This window comes from Amphibalanus amphitrite, unplaced genomic scaffold (genome assembly GCF_019059575.1).
Source record: "Amphibalanus amphitrite isolate SeventyFive unplaced genomic scaffold, NRLGWU_Aamphi_draft 000059F_arrow, whole genome shotgun sequence".
In the NCBI taxonomy this organism is placed as follows: Eukaryota; Metazoa; Arthropoda; class Thecostraca; order Balanomorpha; family Balanidae; genus Amphibalanus; species Amphibalanus amphitrite.
Window position 1 is genome coordinate 454,233 of NW_024881555.1, and position 20,040 is coordinate 474,272.

A 20,040-nucleotide genomic window follows, 5' to 3' on the forward strand; every position below is an offset into this window, starting at 1 on the left:
TGACAACTATCACACGACCGCTCCGCCGCACAGCTTAGAAACGTTGACTAACATCTACTATAGCTGCCCATTTAGTTCAACACACGCCGACGAACATAGACCGTTTATAAAACGTCAACACCCGGCTGGCACAACCAGTTACAAACAACGATACTCAGCAGCTCTGTCCGCCCAGTACGGAGCCAAGGGGGTGGCGATCAGTGGAGCCGTCTGGAGAAAACCCAGGGCAGAGAGGAGATTTAGGCCAAACAACTGAGTTTGAATATCGGGGAATGACAGACGAGGGACCATCAAGTCTGGCTGCACAGCACGGGAGGCGTTAAAGTTTGATAGTCCTAACCCCGACCCCGACTTCCAACATGACTCGATTCCCTGCCCCATTGCGCACTCACGGCTGTTGCATGGTCCACGTCGAAAGCCACACGTTCCAAACGCCGCTGTCCAATAGTTCACCGGCCTCCCACTGTGTGCAAGGTCCTCAGATTCAGCACAGATCGTTCACTGCCGCACAGTTATACCACATTCTGAGTCCAGAGGGGAGGCCGCCACAGCCGTGCCGGCCAACTGAGACGGACTCGGCGCAGAGGCGGTGCACAGAGACGGAGAGCAGTATCACATGAAGTCGTCAGAGTCGTTGCCGCCGTCCTGGTTGGACGTCATGTTCTCCGACTGCATCAGCGAGTCGTAGCTCCTGCGGCGGTGTAGGGCTATGTCAGCCAACAAATTTACTCAAAAATATTCTTCGAAGGCAGCATGACCTAATCCCCTCTACCAAAAATAACCCGATTCCTGTAAGAGCGTTGATGAAATAGTACATGAGTAATGAATCTGTAGGAAACATCGCCAGATAATATAAGTAACCCCGCTCAACACCGTCTCATGTGACCGGGTGACCCACCTGAGTTTGGCCTCCTCCTCTCGCTGTTTCTGCAGAACCTTTTCCTGTTCCTGCTGCTTTTTAAACTCGGCCTTCTTCTTGTCTCGCTCCTGCCGGTCCCGCTCCTCTCGGAGCGCCCGGAAGTCGGGCTTATCCTCCCGCTTCGTCTTGTTCAGCCTGTTCACAATCTCGTTTATCCGCTTCTCCAGGCGAATTTTGTACACCTGCAGGAAATGCTACACTCAGGTACAGTGGCTGACGCATCAAATTCAGAGATAAACAGCTGCTAGGATGCATTAGCGATGATTCAACTTGTATCGAACACGATAAACCCATTGCGCTACTTGAGTGCATGGTAATATCGAAATGCGCCATTCAAGTAAGATGAATAACGCATCCAGCTTTCGTCCACGGGAAATTTCAACATTGTTCAATGACTTTAGTCAGAAAAAGGAGTGACACCCACTATATGACAATAACATCCATACGGTGGCTCCTCAATTATGAGTTAAGCAGGATGTGCTATCGTTTCACCACTCAGACCGCCTTACCAGCGGCCCACGACCGACATTGCATCAGAGCCATGCGCCACGCCCACATCTATCCCAGCAGCAATCGATCCGGACAACTCCGCCCGAGGGCGACCGGCTCTATTTCTGGCAGCGCCGGTCCGATATCCCCCAGCTGATACCCACCTCCTTGTCCTTGTGGAAACTGACTTGGCCGGGCTCCATGCCCGGCGTCTTCTTCAGGTTGGACCACATGGTGTAGATGACGTCCACGTTGTTCATCTTGTTGCCAGTGATGCTGTTGGCCTTACACAGCTGGGCGCAGTCCTCGATCGTCTCCTTGGCGAGAGTCTCGATGGTCTGGCCCTGCCAACAGAAACTTTGTTGATACACAAATGGACGTCCTTCTATACGGGCCTCTAGTTAGTTGGCAGAATAGACATTTGTGTCATATCAGAATGAACACGCACCAATCCGTCAAGACGGCTCATATATTCCAGATATGTAACTCATTCGCTACTCAAATTACGTTACCTTTACCGCCCGCATCTATAACGAATATTTTGCTCCATTTATCGGTCCAAAAATCGACCGTGCCTCACCAGTGATCACTTATGTCCGATGACGTTTATCGCTAGTCACAACTTCGTAAGCTCTTTCTCAGAGGTATAAATGAGCACAAGCACACCATGTAGCAATGCACAGTGCTGCAAGACTGACCGGCTTCAGTCGGAGGTATACGTGGGCCGACGAGACCTTGTCCACGTGAAACCAGACGTCTTCCGGCCACCCCCACCTGATGAGCTCCTCATCTGAAATCAGCATCAGAGGTGGCATTGTACACTGAATCAAATGGTACAGAACATATGAGAGGCTGACAGGAGGCAGAAAAATAATGGTCATCACTGTAAAAAAGTGAAACTCTAAATAATAGCAATGAGCTATTGGTTCTGCATGTGTAAGACTTGACTAAGCTCATAAAATGAAACAACAAAAAGGAATATTGACTGACATAATAATGGTATGTTTGAATGATTTGACTCAAGCCACAATGGTATATTTGAATGATTTGACACAAGCCATAGGTACTGAACACTTACTTTCATATTTGTCAAAGCCCATGAACAGGGTGATTGGTGGATCAGTTACTGAAAGAGAAGATGTGGGATCAATACAGGCAGCTCTTTATGTCATCTATAAATAAATCAAAAATAACACCCTAAATACATAGGTACATATGAAACTGTAATAAGTTTATAGAAGTTGAACAGCACAATTAGTGCCTAATGGAAGACATGGATAAGGCATGCATGCCTCCATCCTACAAATAATGTGATAACTTGACTGTTTGTACGATACATTACCATTTGATGTAAAGTAGTAAACCATCTTGATCCTGGATACTCAGTAGAACCTTCAAAATTTGACAATTAACCTAATGTCCAGAGCTATTTGCCTTTGAGAAGTGTCTGTGGTGGCCAACAAATGGTGTCAGAAAACTTCCATGAGAGGACTCCAAGCTGAAAAAGTCCAAAATGCTTAAACAGTGCAGGTTCCCGAAATAACACAGTAACAGATACATTTTTGGTGCACACAGAATGCATGTTGTAATGCAAATTAAAATGCACATATTTTTACTAAGCTGCATGTAAGCTGTTCACACTCGAGCATCTGATAATGGTATCATTGCAGAGTGACGATCACAAGTCACACCTTCCTAACTTCAAAAACGAAGCCGAGCGGTGAACCTGAACCGGTCTGGCTATGTGGCTAAGAGTGATTTATTTGGGTACGAATTGTAATACCAATACGTGTAATACAATGGGCTATAAAAATTGATACCACTGTCCACTAACAAACCATAATCCTGCAGCAGTCATTTCATCAAATTTTGAACTCACAGTAACTTTTCCCAATGAAGACCAGTGTCCCAAAATTGTAGCTTGGCTTGGGTGTCAGAGGGGAAATTTACCTCAAAAAAGGCGGATAAGAGTGAATCTTTTTATTTCATTTTTGATTGCACATGACATATATTGCGTCGCAATGCACATTGCACAGCTTCTCGCAGCTGCATTGCCAGACAGTGTACACGAAAGACCGTGTGCCGCGTGGAGGTCACCTCTCCTAGCAGACTCTGCTTAACCGAAGCCGTCGCGGCACAGCCATGCGGCCGCCGGTGTCAACAGTGGTGCTGGAGGCTGTCGCACTGGAGGCTGTCGTGTTGGAGTCCGGAGAAGAGACACACAGCAAAAACCTCGCCTTAATGCCATGCTAGCATATTCAGGACTCCATCTGGACCTGCCGTGTGCGGCCTTCGGGTTTGCGGTGGCGGCTGGCCTGCCAGCGGTCGATGTAGCGCTGGCGGCCAGCATAGTCGGGTGGCGCGCCCAGCTCTGCGGCCGTGCGCGGCACGCCCAGCGTCTCCGGCAGCATGAACGGCTTCAGCCACAGCACCAGCGGCGACACGCCCGGCCAGTAGTGCGCCGCGCGGTGGAAGAACAGCGCCCCGTCGGCGGCGGCGGCGGCGGTGGCCGCCAGCTCGGCAGGCCCGCACGCCGTGTGGCTGATCGCCACGAAGCGGTACGGGTTGCTGCGCGAGGCGACCCCCACCTCCGGCGTCTCTGACAGCTTCGTCTGCAGCCACGTGAAGCGGAACTCTGCCTCGCATTCGAACACCTGGTGGCCGTTCCAGGCGAGCAGGTCCAGCACGTGGAACGTGCCGGCCGCCTGGTCCCAGATACAGTCGAGCACCGTGGGCCGCTGGCCGAGTGGGCCGCGCCAGCCGGCCGGCAGCCGAGACGGGAACGTGCGCAGCAGCGCGCCGGAGGCGCTGTACGAGCGCGTGCACCGCCGTTTGGCCACGACCAGGCACCGTTTACCCGGAGGACACATCTTGAGCAGCCAGTCAGTGTGCAGGTCGGCCGGCACCGTCTCCATCCACTCGGAGAACATCAGCTGGTTCGAGTACTGCGACTGATAGAAGCCCTGTTTTCTGTAGCTGAAGGCGGGGGGCAGTGCGGCAGCGTCCAGCGCCCCCTCGTCATCGTCCGCCGTGATGGCCCGCAGACGATCCAAGCGACCATCCCGTTCGCGTTTCTGGCGCTGCAGCAGCTGGCTGCGCCGGCACTGCTGGCTGATGGACACCCGGCCGGCGTTCTTGTACTGCGCCAGTCGGGGTGTGTGAAGCGGCTCGTCAGGCTCGGCACCGCTCGCCAGCCGGCTGTCGGCTAGCTGGGAGGCCAGCTGCTCCATCATGGTACACCGCCAGCAGTCTTAAACCGAAATAACACCCACATAAATCTGTTAATCTTTGACTTGAGATATTTGTCAATTGTCTTGGCCCTAATGTCCAGGAAAATTTCGGCATTAGTAGAGCAGACGTCACACGAAGGTTTTCCAACCGAGCAGATGCGCTGTAGGTTTGTAGGTTGTAGGGTAGGTTTGTAGGTTGTAGGTTGTATGTTAGGTTAGGTCAGGTTAGGTTAGGTTTGTTTAGGTTTTCCTAGAAAGAAGCAACTCCAGGTATGGCGCCTCTCCTTGGTTGGAAAACCTTCGTGTGACGTCTGCTCTACTAATACCAAAATTTCTACCTATTAGATAAGGCTCAAAAAGAGTGGGAAAGGGGCCAATGGCATACATTTATGCCGCCAATGCCAATGGCATACATTTCACTGCCAATGGCATACATTTATTACGAGCGAGCGAGCGCAGCGAGCGAAGCGAAGTCTTTTCAATATAACGGAATAATCTCAGTATGAGCAGCCCGGCCCGGCCCGGCCTGTAACGCTTTTGAGGGGCTTATATCTCAGCAACCGCTGGACCGATTGGCTTGCGGTCTTTTTTGCTGGGTAGCCCCATTCCTTCTACCCCGTAACTGGCTACTTTTGATACATCTCAGTGACCGTCGTGGCACGTGCCACGTGAAAAGTCAAGGGAGTTCAAGCAGTTTTGCAAAAGTAATGATTTTGAGAGGCCCATATCTCAGCAGCGGCTTGAGCGATTGTCTTGCGGTAATTTTTATAGGGTAGCTGCATCCCTTCTACCAAAGGTCGGACACTCTTGATCTACCGTAAAACGGGGTGTTAAGGGACAGTTTTGAGGTGTTTTGTTATATAACTCAAGAAAGGTTGGAGATAGAAGCATCAAATTGTCAGCATTTTATGTGGAAATTGGTGCTTTACATGCCTGCTACATTGAAGTTTTAAAAATATATACATGCATATTATTTTTTATTATTTTTCATCACTGTCCCTTAGCACCCCAATGTGGGGTGTTAAGGGACACCTATATTATTCCATGAAATGGTCATCAAATGCCCACAATTGGGGTGTGAAAGGGCACACAATTTATTTATTGAAATGTTTTGCATGTTCTGTCTCAAAACATGGCAGGTTCATTCACCACTAATGGCCTTTTTAGCCAATTATATGTAATGCAGTTTATGCTTCTGGAAAATGTGCTAATTATAAGGTAAACAGAACCAAAAAGTACCCTTCTGTCATCAACAAAAACCCATTTTGAAGCTAGTCACTTGTCATTATGTTGCCCTCTTTGTTTTGGCCTTTTTATGATGACATCACATTTACCTACATCAGTCTTCATTGACCCATCATTGTAAAAGAGTTTTGAGGTGTTTTGTTATATAACTCGAGATAAGAGCATGAACTTGCCAACATTTTATGTGGAATTTGGTGTTTTCCATGCCTACTGAAAGAAAACTTAATGAAATTATATTTAGATATTATTTTTCCTTTTTTCTTCCCTGTCCCTTAGCACCCCACATCAACCTCAAAATATGCATGTGTCCGAAAAAGAGGAAGAGGATGATGAATGAATAGGTGGATTTGTATAAGTTTTTCAGGAAACATGTGCAATACATGTGACAATACACCTATGCATTCATTTTACCTGTACACCTACTAGTTTATGTGGTACACACAGAGTTTTGGAGATGTCTCAATTTTGTGAAAATGTAGCATGATTTTCAAAACCATTTTTGAACCAAATCACTTGCATAAAAAACCCTGCCATTTTGTCCTATAGTCAAGAACAAAACAGTGTCAATTACCACACTCAAGTTTTTATTTAACCTTCTCAAATTAGGAACTTAACATGACTCAAAGTTTTTCCCACACAACTGTCCCTTATCACCCCACTGTCCCTTAACACCCCATTTTACGGTATGTGAGTGACCCCCACTGCACGTGCAAAATACAAAAAGAAGAGGTGCCAAATTTGTTCCCATTTCAGTAACTCGGTAATTACTGGGGCAATTTCGCTGAAACTTGGCATATAGGTAGGCACCCACCAGGCAATGCATTCCCATGTGTTGCGGTTAGGGTGCTACTGCACGTGCGCACGTGCAGGGGGCGTTTCCAGATCTCGAGAACGGCTGGGCCGATTTGGATTGTGCTCAAATTTGGTAAACGGTTGGGGACCGGTTAGTAGGGTGCCTGCAAAAGTCATTTTGGACCCCGTTTGCATGTGCGCAAGTGCAGAATGCCGCTTTTAGATCTCAGGAACGGCTGGGCCGATTGCATTCAAATTTGGCACACTGCTAGTGACCGGTTAGAAGGGTGCTTTTCACTAGCCCGTTGGAAGTACCTTCTCGCCCTTTCGCACGTGCAGGGCTCACTATCTCACTCGCTTGTTCTTCGCCCAAAAGGCGTTTTACTGGTTATTTATATACAAGTTTGGCAAAATGTAGGATGTAAAATGATCACCCAGGCAAATGCTTTTCTCAATAAAATTGGTAGTGGAAAATTGCTCGAGAAAATTAGAGATAAGTGCACAATAATTTTCATTTTGATTTGGATGTCACTTCCCACCCAAATCAACACATTTTGGGACACTGATGAAGACCGCCAACAGCAAAGATTGATTCAGAAACGCAGTCACGGTATATAGAGAACTAACGGATCGATCCCAGAGCTCGCGAGGGTTCGTTTTTTATTAGATTCAATAATTCGATCTTGAATTCGATTTCATAAAAGCGCAATATCATAAGATCACATCGATCACATGCTGCGCATTCGCCGCAATAGAGCAGCAATAGAGTCTGTTCTTATGAGAAGCTCTCAGCTGCCAGCACGATGACGAACGAATTGGAAGAGGCGATTTTAATATGGCGTCATGTTTCTCCTGTATTTTTTCTCATTTTACAATTATTTTGTAATGTTTTCAAAGCATTTTCGTCACAAATTTGACAAATTATTTTTTTTTTATATTTTGAGTATAAAAAAGAGGAAAAAGTTAAATTTTATTTTAACAAATAAACTCACCATGATCTTCTTCGAACACAACTTTCACTTCTCTTGCACAAAAGGGCGTAGCATGTGTAGTGTCGGAATCTCGTGAAGGTTGCATAACTTTAGCATATTTCTGCTTGTGGGCTAATCATTTACTGTTAAAATTTCGCGTTAAAATTGAAGATACTACAGAGGAAGACATAAATAATGGCACTTGGGGCTTCAAAGCCCTCAAGGCGAGAGGTAAGCTGTGTATGCAATTGCTTGGCTGGTTGACATTTGCTGATGAACCCATTGGCCAGTCTCAGGCTAAGTGGCCTTGTGAGTTGTATCATGTATGATTCATGAATACCTCAATTTCAATATGAAATCATGCTTTAGCACATCTTTTGAATTTGGAGACTGTGTTCTGGGCTTATTTTTTATTGGTGTTGGTTGAATTAGGTTCACTTTCCAACCTGAACCTAATCTTCATGTTCAGGGCCCTGTTTCACCGGTGATAGCAGCACGCTGCTATTACACATGTCAAATTGGGTTTCCATGGAAACATCAACAAACCATGCCGTTGTCAATCTGTGTGATGTCATCAGATATTGCTGCTAACATCTTCACGGCCGTGCAAATGTATCAAACGCATTCAACGAGACAGCAACTCTGCCTCCAAACGAAGCTATGAAAAAGCTCAAGGATTACATGAAACGTCATTAGTGTGACCGGTGATGTCATCACATTACGTCAGCTCGCGCAATTTGATAGTAGCGTGCTGCTATCACCAGTGAAACAGGGCCCAGGGCAGTGCAGGCTCTCCCCCCTTGCTTGTGAATATCAATATTGAGGATTGAGATGATGTTGGAACACTTGACCAGATTGTTTCATGATGATATTTTTTACACAATGTTCAAGGTGCATATTGGCTGTAATTAAATGTGTTATGCAAATTGTCTAGGTTACATGTAACTAGATGTGGAGTGGGTAGGTACCTATTAAACTAGACGTTTTTGTCTCACATTTTGATATATTCACCTGCCCTGTACGATAATGATGAAATGTTGTTCTCAATTTTTCAACAGTACATTAAGTATTTGTCTTTGAAGTTTGAACAATCATCCATCCCACAACAGTTATCCCTGGCCCCTCAACCTTCATCTCCCACATCTCTTATCCCACTCCCACACCCCAACAATGATTGTAGAAAAACTGGCTAGGATGCTCCCCAGATCCTAGCTTAAATTCCCTACCTCTGACTCCACTTCTTGAAACCCAGTCTCTAACCAGTGTATGCCAATATTTTGGGCATCCATCAAACATGGTCAGCATTTCAACCTGTCAGCCATGGCAACCAGCATGTTTATGATGAGGATGATTGGTTCTAAAGAGGCATTATTCAGCAGCACATCAATTGATCTGTAACCTGACTATGTTTGCTTGCTTGGATGAGTGTTTCAAAGTGTGCTTTTTCAACTCTGCCATTTTCACATGTTGACACCTAGGTGTATTTGCAGGAATTTCTGTGCCACCGAGCTCTGTCCAGGAGACTCAAGCGCAGTCTTTACTTTGGTGGACGTGCCACTGATGAAGCTGGTAGCCTTCCCCTCATGGGTGAGTGCCACTGACTGTTGCTTTGTGATAATTTAAATCAAGTTAATTTTTCTCAACTACCTGCATGCATATTATAGCATTCAATGCGTGTAAACTGTTCAAAGTCCCTTCCCCTCCCCACTACAGCAACAAAGCATGAGTTTTGGCCCCCAGCTGCGCTCTGCTGAGTAAAACGGACTCGGCGCTGACGTAACCGCTCTCGTCTGCCCGCAGCGGCGGCCAGTCGCGAGTTTTCGGGCCGGCCGGGCCGCCAGCTGCGCTCGCTGGCCATGCGGGACGTGACGAGCATCACGCACCAGGCGTGTATCTCGCCGGCGGCCGTAGTGATGGCGCTCGTGTACCTGGAGCGGCTGGCCGACCTGCGGCCCGACTACCTGAGGCGGACACACCCAAAACACCTGTTTGTCACGTCCACGGTGAGTTATTATATAGTGTACACTATACAGTATACACACCCAACAGCCAACACAACCATTTATTTGTCAAATCCACGGTGAGCTAATGCTATGCACACCCGTTGCACACCCTAAATGCTTTGTTTGTGTTACACTGTTGTTAGTCATCAATAGCATTTGGAAGAATGGGCTTTACCCGTGGCCCGTGGGTCCTTACTAGCGGCTGGATTTTCGATTCACAAGTGCTAACTGCTGTCATAGCATTCGGTAAAATTTATTCAGTAAGATATCTCCGATTCTAACTTGTAACTACCCTCTCTCCCGCGACAGCTGGCCGCCAGTAAGATGCTGTACGACGACGGTGAGCAGGAACAGGTGTTCAATGATGAGTGGGCCGCCTCCGCGGAGATGACTGTCGACGAACTCAACGCAGCCGAAATCGACTTCCTGAACGCCATGGTAAGTAGCCTCGACCGATGGCGGCGAATTTCAGATGACTAGTTTCTTAGTCGCAGAGGATTAGGTGGCCGTTATGCATTCATCATTTTATTGGGTTCACTTGAAATTATTTTCCATACATCACGCATCAATTGGATTGCAGAGCGTTGCAGATTATTTGTCACTCCGGTGTCCGCCGTTTTCCCGCTTCTTACCTGTCTCGAACCGTTGTTACCCATCTCCACTGTGCACTTCTGACTTTGCGTTCTGCCGGCCGCCGCCGCAGGGCTGGGAGCTGTACGTGCCGCCGGGCACGTTCACCGAGATGCTGGGCCGGGTGGAGGCGGGCGCCGCGCTGGCAGAGTCCTCGCAGCGCGGCGGATGGCTCACCTACTCGGACCTGCTGTCGATCGGCAGCGCCGCCGACCTGGCAGCCACCGTACAGCTGCTCAAAGACGCCCTGATCAAGGTGGGAGCCGCTCCGGGTGGGCTGAGGGGATACGAGTTGAAGCTCTCGTGATTGTTTTGCCAACGGTTCACAGTTGATTTCGACGAAGTGATTCTGTTATCAAAGAAAATATCGAAATGATAGGGATTACGTATAGTCATGTGTCATGTTTCAACGGTTTTTGTAAATCTCTGGTCGGGTCACAAATTTCCAGTGCGTGCGGCCAGGTGGCTTTAAAGACATAAATAGGACCGGGCTGTCTGCTGCCCGCCCTGACCCCCGCCCGTGCCCCGTCCCGACAGGTGGTGGCCGTCTGCTCGGTGGCCTACCTGGCCTCGGTGATGACCCTGATGAGCTCCGTACTGCTGGTGTTCCACGCCCCGCCGCCGGCGCCGGTACCCCACCGGGCAGTGTTCGTGGCCCGCCCGCCGGCCGCCGCACCACCCGCCGGGTCCCCGCTGCCCCCGCCGTCCGCTCTCCTGGACCAGCTGTGTGCTGCCGCCGCTTCCTCCGGTCTGCTCATCCTGGCCGCCCTGAACCCCCTCGCCGGAGATTCTGAAGGACTTGGTGCTGGAACAGCCGACCGACCGAATGTCACCGAGAGGCTCAGTGGCGAAGACATGGACGACACCCAGCGGCCGGAGCTGCAGTCTGAAGTGCCGACCGCCACCGACAGATGGCTGGAGGAGACGATGAATGATACCTGGAGGAATCTGCGGAGCCCGGCGCCCGATCCGGACGATCCCGGCGACTCGATCCATTCTCGGCTGTCGGTGCTGACCCCGCGGCGACTGCCGGTCCTGACCAACGCTGCGGACACGCTACCTCCCTCCGCCTCCTCTGACCTTGTCCATCCGGCCGTCACCACCTCCCTCCCGCCCTGGGAGCTGGCCAACCTGACCACGGCCGCGGGCGGACCGCTGTGGTGCCGGGGGGACGGCCGACAGCGCGCCTGGCCCCGTCTCGGCCTGCTGGCTGTGTGTAGCTGAGCGGCTCCACGCTCCGCCGCCCCGCCCCCGCCTGACCTGACCCCGCATGGCCTCGCTCCGCCGCGGGCCCCTCGTCCGCGGCGCCTCTGGATTGTCTCAAAAGGCTTGTGACCTGCCAGTTGTTCGCAGTCCCGCACCGCCCGTAGTAGTTTGACCATCGCTCTGTCCCGTTGTCTCTGCAACTCGGTTTGACGTGCACGCTCTAACACGGTGCGAGATGTTTAATCAGGGTTTATTTGGACAGGTTCTTGTTAAAATTTGGTGATGAGCTTTCAGCGCTGTTGCATACTGTCCTGTTATTGTTGTCATTAACTTCTCCGGAAGATAGGCTTGACGTGAGTTTTGTGTTGCTTGCCAAGTATTGGAGCTATTAGCTGCAGAGGTATGTGCTTACTTCAGGCTCAACCACAGGTATTCGCTTTCTCGCTGTATCTGATATTGGAGTGAAAGGTATGCATTTGTTGACGATCTAGATCTGCTAGTACACTGAACTTACGGTAATGTTTTCTATCGTAGCAACAAATTTGTTTCAGTGTTGGATTTCTTAAACTGTGCCAATTGCACAACATTTGTAACAGAAAAAGGTAGCTTACTTTATACGACTAAAACTAGCTATAGTAATTAAAATGTAGTGTATGGTCGACGACTGAGTGATTTTTCTCAACAAAAGCCGGTAAAATACACTTTGCAATTTTTCGCTGTTATTTCAGGAACGTTTACTGGATAGCGAAAGTATACATGTTTATCAGTAACTCACGATTTGCAAAATACAAATTTTGCAAATCGATGACACAATTTGCAAAATGCCAATCGTGTCAAGTTGAAGTCGAATGTTGTGTGCACTGTGCAGTCATGCTAATCGCACTCGGGTCCCGTCTGCATCAATTCATCACCATCCTCAGTAGCCCCCAAACGCAGACCAGCGAGTCGTCCATAATATTACACAACATTGTACCACGGTTTCCGTGACGGATCCCAGCCGCGCCGGGCGGCGGGAGCATTACACAAACCGACAGTGATCGGCCAGGGGGTGATGATGTGAACCGCGCCGGGATGACACTGACACTGACACTCCCACAGGGGTGACATGGCTGACACTGCGCGGCGTCACGGTACATGCTCGTTCAGCTCCAGGTCGTCATACAGGTCCTGTTTGTAGAATCGCGCCTTCACCTGGCGTCCGCCGAAGAACCGGCCGTTCAGGTCGACCAGCGCTGCAGCGGGGAGGGAGCAAAATTACTTACAGAAAGGGGTTGAAGGTAAACAAAGTGGGAACGATTGAACGATATGCTGACGAGAATGAAAGGATATTAAAAGGGTAAGGATGGTTAACCCGCGAGTTGCTGGGGGGGCGTTAAACGCCCCCACTTTTTTCGCCGGGCCATAACATAAAAACGGCGCGCCGCAGGCGCGCCAAATTTTGGGTACCTGTAGGGAATTGATTGAAGTTTATTGTGACAAAGATTCAAAAAAATCGGTCAGAAATTTTTTGAGATATCGAGGTTTTAGTGACGTCATGATTTCGGAGTTTTCGACCTAAAACGGCATATGTTCAAAAAAATCATATAAAATCACAGAATAAATATACAGACATGCCGTAAACGCCATTAGACTGCCAATACCATGAGCATTCTAATGGCTATCTTCGATTATTGATTATTGTTCCGCATTTTCCAAAATCTTGAACTGAATCTTGGCAATTTCTCGTGACTACTTCACGACCATGATACATGAATTTCTTAAATTGAACTTTTTGAGCCAAACTCGTACACATATGAGAAAAAGAATGTCACCATCGTGTTCTACGCTCCAAATTACCCATAAAACATGTGTCACAGGCTGCGAATATCAGTTTTGATTTTCGGGGATATGTGCCTACCCGGTTGACCTAGCCTTGACCCTGAACTATGCTTGACTGACCCCTACATGGAGCTGACACTCTTGTAAGCCTTATATGATGGATCGTGCACCGTTTTGACAGAGTTTATGACGAGAGGCGCCCATTGCGAAGTCCTGAAGTCCATGCTACTGAAAGCCCGATTTCCGGTGTTTGACCTGACCTTGACCTGACCTGTGACCTCAAAATTCAACTTTTAAGTACTCATCTGAAGCGTCTCGTCGCGCTCTTTTGTTTGCCGCCTCGTGCGTTTCGCTGCGCCTATTGGTTCTCGAGTTATCGGCTGGGGGCGTTTAACGCCCCCCCCAGCAAACGGTGGGTGGCGAAATACCCCAGCAACTGCCGGGTTAAGGATATTGGTGAGGTTGCACAATGCGACAAGAAACCCACAAAAAATGACAATAAAAGATAATTGGGACCATGACTGCATAACTTCCATGGGCGCAAGAATACAAACGTCTTTCCCAAGGCGCAAGACGGTTAATAGGCCGACACAGAAAAGGTATAGTGTGCGCATTGTGCGTTTATAATACCGGCCGTCGGTTGTGTGTTTAACGAATATCACTGATGACTTTAAATAAATAAAAATCGACCCTCTCCGAAAAGTATTAACACAGCAGACAACGGTGACATCGCGTCCTGTCGGAAATCATGTCCCGCCATTCTATGCAGTGTGCAAACTCCCCCTCGGCATCGACCCCGCCCCATCCCCAGTCTCTACCCGTGCCCACCTTTAATGGAGTTTTCGATCCGCTTGAACTCGACGAAGATGCGGACGGCCTCGTTGTCGGAGGCGCCGGACACTTCTAGGATGGTGACCTTGACCACCTCGCCGTACTTGGTGCTGCATTCCTCCTTCACCTCGCCCTCCAGCTCATCGTCCACTTCCCCGCCGCCCACCATGTTCTGTGGGGGGGGGGGGGGGGCAGGGTCCGTGACTGGCAGAGAGCCGTGCTACAGATACCTCGCCGGCGCCCACCACGTTCTGTGGGGAGGGGAGGGGAGTCAGAGGGCCGACACTCAGAGGGTCTACACTTCTGCTCGCCTTCGAGCCCATCAACCAGCCTCCCCGGCACGCCCATCAACCAGCCTCCCCGGCACCAACCATGTTCTGTCCGGAGAGTCAGAGATCAATCAGAGATAGGGATACCTCACATAGCCAGAGAAAAGACAGCCGGAAAAATAGCTTAATCGAAACATCAGTGAGCGATATCCGTACCATCCAACACGCATTTACGTGACCGCAAAATGTAACGACTGTTCTATTGCAAGAATCGTAACTCAAACCTTATAGCACCGTGTCTTTAATGACCACACCTCTCCCGTCGCTTTCCCAACTCCATGACTCACCCGAAGCATCACAATTTTGGTGGGGTTGCGCAGTATTTCGGCCATGGTGGGCTGCGCGGGCGGGGGCGGCGGCGGCGGCGGCGGCGGCATCAGGTCGCTGCCGCCGCCCTGGGGCGGGGTGTTGGTGCCCGACGGACCCGGAGAGCCCGCCGTCAATAGCTCGCGCTCGTGGATGATGCGACCACCGCGTTTGGAGGTCTTCTCGACGGCCAGTGCCCGGGAGATGCCCTGGCCGGCCTTACCGAGTCCCTGACCCTCCTGCCGGCCGCCGGAACGAGCAATGGTCAGATACAGACCTTACAGGAGGGGCGATGGCAAACCTGTATATGTTTGGCAGGCAGAACAGAATAGTGATAAACGCAAAATGAGCGGGAGGCACTTTTTGCCCTTCAAACGTCACAACTCACAATGCATCATCCGGCATGACCAAATATACGTGCCACATATTATTAGGTCATCAATGTTAACCACTTAAATTCATGCTTTTTACAAGGATGTGACACACATTTCAAACAACACGCTTTGTTCTATCCAGCGTGCACTAGTTGCTCCCAACTTCCCGCACACGTACGCACCTTGTACCCATATTTGGCCATGATCTGAGCGGCGATACTGCCCCCTGCGCCGGAGCCGCTGGGCCGTGGCGCGCCCAGACCGAACGATGGCGGGGAGGAGGAGCGCTCCTGGAGGGCCGACGGCGGCGCGATGGCCGCTCCCAGCGCGCCTGCCGGGACGGCGACGGTCAGGGGTGGAGACGGAGAACGTCACACAGTCATACCTAACCAGGTGGATGTGCTGAATGTGGCCTGGGTGAAGTGCCGAAAAACGCTGAACAAGCGACATACAGGGCAGATGGGGTTTCTCACTCAGTATCAGACAGCAAGAAATCTTACCCACTTACTTTTATTGACATTATATTCGGACAAGATGATATTCTGACACGACAAGAAGACGCACATGATGACATGATGCGATTGACATGATCTGGGGGTACCCTGCTGGTACCGGCCCTTCCTCGCCTCGTCCCGGTCCGCAGCTCCGGTCCCTCTCCCCGTCTCCCCCCCCCCCCTCGCCACTCACTCTTCCTCTTCCGCTCCTCTTCTGCGGCGGTCTCTGCCTCGTCGTCGCTGTAGCTGCTGACCAGACTCGTCACCGGGCCCGCCATCTCGCGCTCGCGACGCTCTCGTTCCTTCTCCTCCTCCTTTTTACGGCGCGCCGCTGATTAGAGAGGGTTTATGAATTTACACTCGGATACGCACAAAACGGTGCACAGGAAGGGCGGGGAAAAACAAACCAAGAATGGTTACGAAAAAAACAGAAAATGTGGGTAAATAAACCAGGTTGTGTAACACAGCAACTGAAAAAGTTATTATTCGATCCTGATCCCTAACACAAGGCTTCATATATTCAGTTGAACAAGATTTAGAATTTGACATTTACATTTACTTGAAGGAATCGGCATTTGTGCAAAGTGGAATGTTAAGGTGTTTCGGCATTTGTCAAGTTGTATGTCTTGGACTCACCTTTAACGACCTTTTCGTAGTCGTTTGGTTTGAGAGGGTCGTACTCGTTTTTGGCGTCTTGGTCCGGCCCGAACGAGATGAATTGTGCTGGGCCCCGGTAACCTCTCTGGTTCAGCTGAAAAACATTTTATCAGGAGTTATCTCATTGTCAAGAAGGAAATAGTCAAAATTCAAAAACTGGATGGAAAAAATAAACACTTGCTGAAATTTCTTCACAACTTAACGCTCAGCATCGTCATTTTTGTCATATGATAAACCGGACAGCTGAAACGTCATCCCCTATCACCGGCGTTCTCCCCTCCCCCAGCGTCCCGTCCACTCACGCCGGGCATGGTGAGCACGGCCGTGGCCGCCGCCGCCGCCGCCGGCGAGTCCTCGTCCTCGCGCCTCGTGCCCTTGAGGTCGATAACGGGCGCCAGTACGTTACCTCGCCTGCTGAGGTCGCGGCGCGGCTGGCTGACGGCCGCCTTCCGCAGCTTCAGCTGCGACTGCAGCAGCTTCATGTTGGAGCTACCCCAGCCGGGCACGCGGTCCGACTTCTGACCAGAGTCGATGTCGTCGTACAGAGACATGGTCCCGCAGTGGTGTAGAAACTGGATACACTGCAAATATAGGGGTGATGATAATGATGCTGATAATTTAACCTTCGCCTGTATGTGGCGTTTTCCAGCGTCTAACGTGTACGGGGCGGGGGGGGGGGCGTTTGGACCCCCCCCCCCCTCCCTGCCGTTCGGTCCCAGATCGAGTTAAAGCATCGGGGAAAAAGATGAGCGCGCTGTCCGTGACGAGAGGAAGCTGATCATACCCAATTTTAAGGTCATATATCATTGGTTGACCTTCCAGGACAGGTCACTGACCAAAAGCTGGGAAAATTGGGACCTGCTAGAACTTCGTAAAGTGAAGCTATTATGTTTGGGGGGGGGGTGCTGATCACGAATTCATGTTAGTTTCGACCACCGATGATGTCTTCATGGATTTAGACAAGGATTTAGACCAGGCTGGTCGAGTCGCGTCAGGTAAGGCAATTAGTAGACGTCCTGCTGCGTCCAGATGTGCATCTTAATCGTCCCATAAAGGAAGGGGCACGTCAAAAGTGCCTCAAGGGTTCGTCTAATCGCCAAAATAAGGGTCGCAATCGATTCCTGGGGTCAATATCTAGCCGCAGCCTCGGGTCCAAAATGTATGCATCTTACACATCTGGAAGATCAGTTGGGCAAACTAGACTTCTGGAATCAAAATATGGAGGCATCAATAATTTGATTCTGGTGGGAGAGCCATGACCAAATATGGGCATTGCATCAATTTTTATTCAGCTGGGTACACTTTCGACTTCAAATGTATTGTTACGGTTGAAAAAAAGCCCATGACAGTGAGACTTTTCTTTAAATAGGTAGAAAAATGAGGTAGGTATGCAATTGCAAAGAAAGTTACCACAAAACTAAGAAATTTTCACTTTGGCCTTGTGAATGGGAAAAAGACAGAGCCACTGTTTCCCTTGCCAGGTTGCGACCACTGCCTGGCTGTATGTGATTATGTGTTCGAGTCAGATGACATCTTAACTGTCTCTCACCCCCGACCTTACAGGAGAGCCTGGAACAGGGGTCGCTTTGCCTTGATGCGCCAGCTGCTAAAAGATACGGACTGGGACTTCGAGTTTGCCTACCGGGATTGTGATGAGTGTTTTGTCCAATTTGTACGAGTCATTGCAGATCTGACAAATGAGTTTGTGCCAGAACAACCTCCACGTCTGAGGACCCGGCCGCAGTTCCAGACTAGACCACCGACGAGCCTTATACACCGCCGCCTGAGAGCATGGAATAACTATAAGGTTGTTAGACAGAAACTGGGAAGGAAAGCCCATGCTTCCGTGGAGGCGTATGGTGCCTTTGCTTCAATTAACAAAGAGTTAAGAATGTTCACTGTAACTTCACAGTGCCAGTATGAAAGAAACTTAATTGACAGGTCCAGACAAAACCCAAAACTTCTCCATTCTTATGTAAGGTCTAAGGAGGTTGGCTGTCCAGCAGTTGGCCCCATAATGCTGAAGACTGGTGAAATGAGCGACGATGCCCAAACCATGTCTGAAATGTTCGCCTCATCGTTTGTTTCTGTTTACTCTCCTAACAGCCCAAGGCACCCTGCACCCCATCAGATGTTCAATGGAACGCTTAACAGTGTTGATTTCTCAACGGACGATGTCCTATCGGCACTGATGATGCTTGACCCCCATTCTGCCATGGGGCCCGACAGATTGCATCCACTGGTGCTGAAGTCTTGTGCTGCTGAGGTGGCATATCCCTTGCACTTGATCTTTCAAGTGCATTCTTTCATGGAACTTCTCCCCCTCTGTGGGCCTTCTACATGCTAAATGTCACGTGTGAATTTCACGAGCCTTGATCAAATAGCCCCAACAAACTTTCGTATGAAAGAAACCAATGACGTCATTCCCAAGTAGGGTGCTGATTGGCAATCCAAACCAGCTGCTCGCTAATGTGACATACCAGTCACCACCGCAACCAGTCTTCGTTCTAATGACGTCGTCATCACGATAATTCCCGAGGCAAGAATGGATTTGTTCTGCCGCAATTGTTAGTTCGTAGAGTAAATTTAAAACCTTGGTCCGTCACCGTGCGTCACCGTGGCTGGCACGCATTTGTAGGGCTTTCCAAAGAACAGTCAACAACGGAACCCGGCCGGGTAAGAAGACCACGCGAAGTCCGTAGTCCGCACCGCACCAAGGTCCAAGCGTTGGTCCAAGCCAAATCCGCACCGCACCAGGCCAAATCCGCACCGCACCACTCCAAAATCCGCACCAGCCGAACAAGCCCGCACCGACGAGATCTCGTCGAAATTGCCATACTTTGCAGTCTGGGTGATAGGTAACCTACCAACCTACAAACCTACAAACCTACCTACCTTGACCTACAATGACAACCTAAAACCTACAAATCCTACAATCTATAGATGGCCTTGTACAAACCTACAACCCACGGTATATAGAGAACTAACCAACCTAAAACCCACTCATTACAGCTACAACCTAACTCATTGCTACAACCTACTCATTGCTACAACCTAACCTAACCATAGGGCCTTGACCTAACCTAAAACCCCTAAAACCATTGTAGAGTTCAGTGCCTCCTAAAACGGACGCCGGTGAAAACAGGGCGCCGGAGGGCATATTAGTCACGTGACATTTGGAACTTCTCCTGCTCCATGGGCCTTCTATATCCCAAACGTCACGTGTAAATTTAACGAACCTTGATCAAATCGCCCCAGGCGCCCTGTTTTCACCGTCGTCCCCTAAAACCGCCTTGCTAAAACCTAAAATATTTGCTGGTACATATTTGTATCAACAGCGTCACAATTGTAGTTAAGACCTAAACTTGACATACCGAGCAAAAAAAAAAAAAAAAAAAAAAAAAAAAAAAAAAAACTTGACATATACCCACTGAACTCTATAATGCATATACCGGATGTGATAGCTCACAATGAGTCGAATAGTGTGAGACGCCTGCTATAAGAATACCAGGATATCTTCCACATCTATAATTTCCACAAAATAATTTTAATCATCTATAATTTAGCTGCTGCTTTTTGTGCCAAAGATGAGGGACAGTAATACAAGAAAAACAACAGTGTGGAATGCTTTCCTCTGATTGGCTGATTTGATTTTGAGTTTCATTCTTTGTAAATGACGTATTAAAATTTATTTTACTTTGTTGTTTTCATTTTTAGAATCTGCATTTCAGTTTTTTGGTTTTTGA

General features: G+C 49.2%; 3 protein-coding genes across 15 annotated transcripts; 1 reads left to right on the plus strand and 2 right to left on the minus strand.

The window, feature by feature from the left end:
• Window positions 1-91: 91 nt before the first annotated feature.
• Window positions 92-7,456, minus strand: LOC122378444 (coiled-coil domain-containing protein 25-like). Of its 7 annotated transcripts, none has more exons than XM_043359520.1 (7): window positions 7,408-7,456; window positions 2,751-2,906; window positions 2,487-2,534; window positions 2,107-2,198; window positions 1,573-1,752; window positions 899-1,101; window positions 92-691 (listed from the first exon to the last, which is right to left on the minus strand). In XM_043359520.1, the coding sequence occupies exons 2-7, from the start codon at window positions 2,773-2,775 to the stop codon at window positions 613-615; spliced, it is 627 nt and encodes a 208-aa protein (XP_043215455.1). In that variant the 5' UTR covers window positions 2,776-2,906; window positions 7,408-7,456; the 3' UTR covers window positions 92-612. The 7 variants fall into 7 exon arrangements, 6 of the variants coding, with proteins under 6 accessions (XP_043215455.1, XP_043215452.1, XP_043215457.1 ...); XM_043359517.1 differs by having other exon boundaries at window positions 7,399-7,440; XM_043359522.1 differs by lacking the exon at window positions 7,408-7,456 and adding an exon at window positions 7,303-7,407 and having other exon boundaries at window positions 2,751-2,855.
• LOC122378442 (protein CNPPD1-like) lies at window positions 7,052-12,200 on the plus strand. Its single transcript, XM_043359508.1, has 6 exons — window positions 7,052-7,877; window positions 9,137-9,233; window positions 9,447-9,649; window positions 9,959-10,087; window positions 10,353-10,535; window positions 10,817-12,200. Exons 1-6 carry the CDS (start codon window positions 7,842-7,844, stop codon window positions 11,501-11,503), a joined length of 1,335 nt encoding a protein of 444 aa, XP_043215443.1. The 5' UTR covers window positions 7,052-7,841; the 3' UTR covers window positions 11,504-12,200.
• Window positions 12,201-12,423: 223 nt separating this feature from the next.
• LOC122378443 (splicing factor 45-like) lies at window positions 12,424-19,599 on the minus strand. 7 transcript variants are annotated; one of them, XM_043359516.1, is made up of 8 exons: window positions 19,534-19,599; window positions 16,597-16,875; window positions 16,274-16,388; window positions 15,831-15,968; window positions 15,326-15,474; window positions 14,751-15,008; window positions 14,132-14,306; window positions 12,424-12,717 (listed from the first exon to the last, which is right to left on the minus strand). In XM_043359516.1, the coding sequence occupies exons 2-8, from the start codon at window positions 16,843-16,845 to the stop codon at window positions 12,611-12,613; spliced, it is 1,191 nt and encodes a 396-aa protein (XP_043215451.1). In that variant the 5' UTR covers window positions 16,846-16,875; window positions 19,534-19,599; the 3' UTR covers window positions 12,424-12,610. The 7 variants fall into 7 exon arrangements, with proteins under 7 accessions (XP_043215451.1, XP_043215449.1, XP_043215447.1 ...); XM_043359514.1 differs by lacking the exon at window positions 19,534-19,599 and adding an exon at window positions 19,394-19,454; XM_043359512.1 differs by lacking the exon at window positions 19,534-19,599 and adding an exon at window positions 19,412-19,449.
• Between the last annotated feature and the right edge of the window lie 441 nt (window positions 19,600-20,040).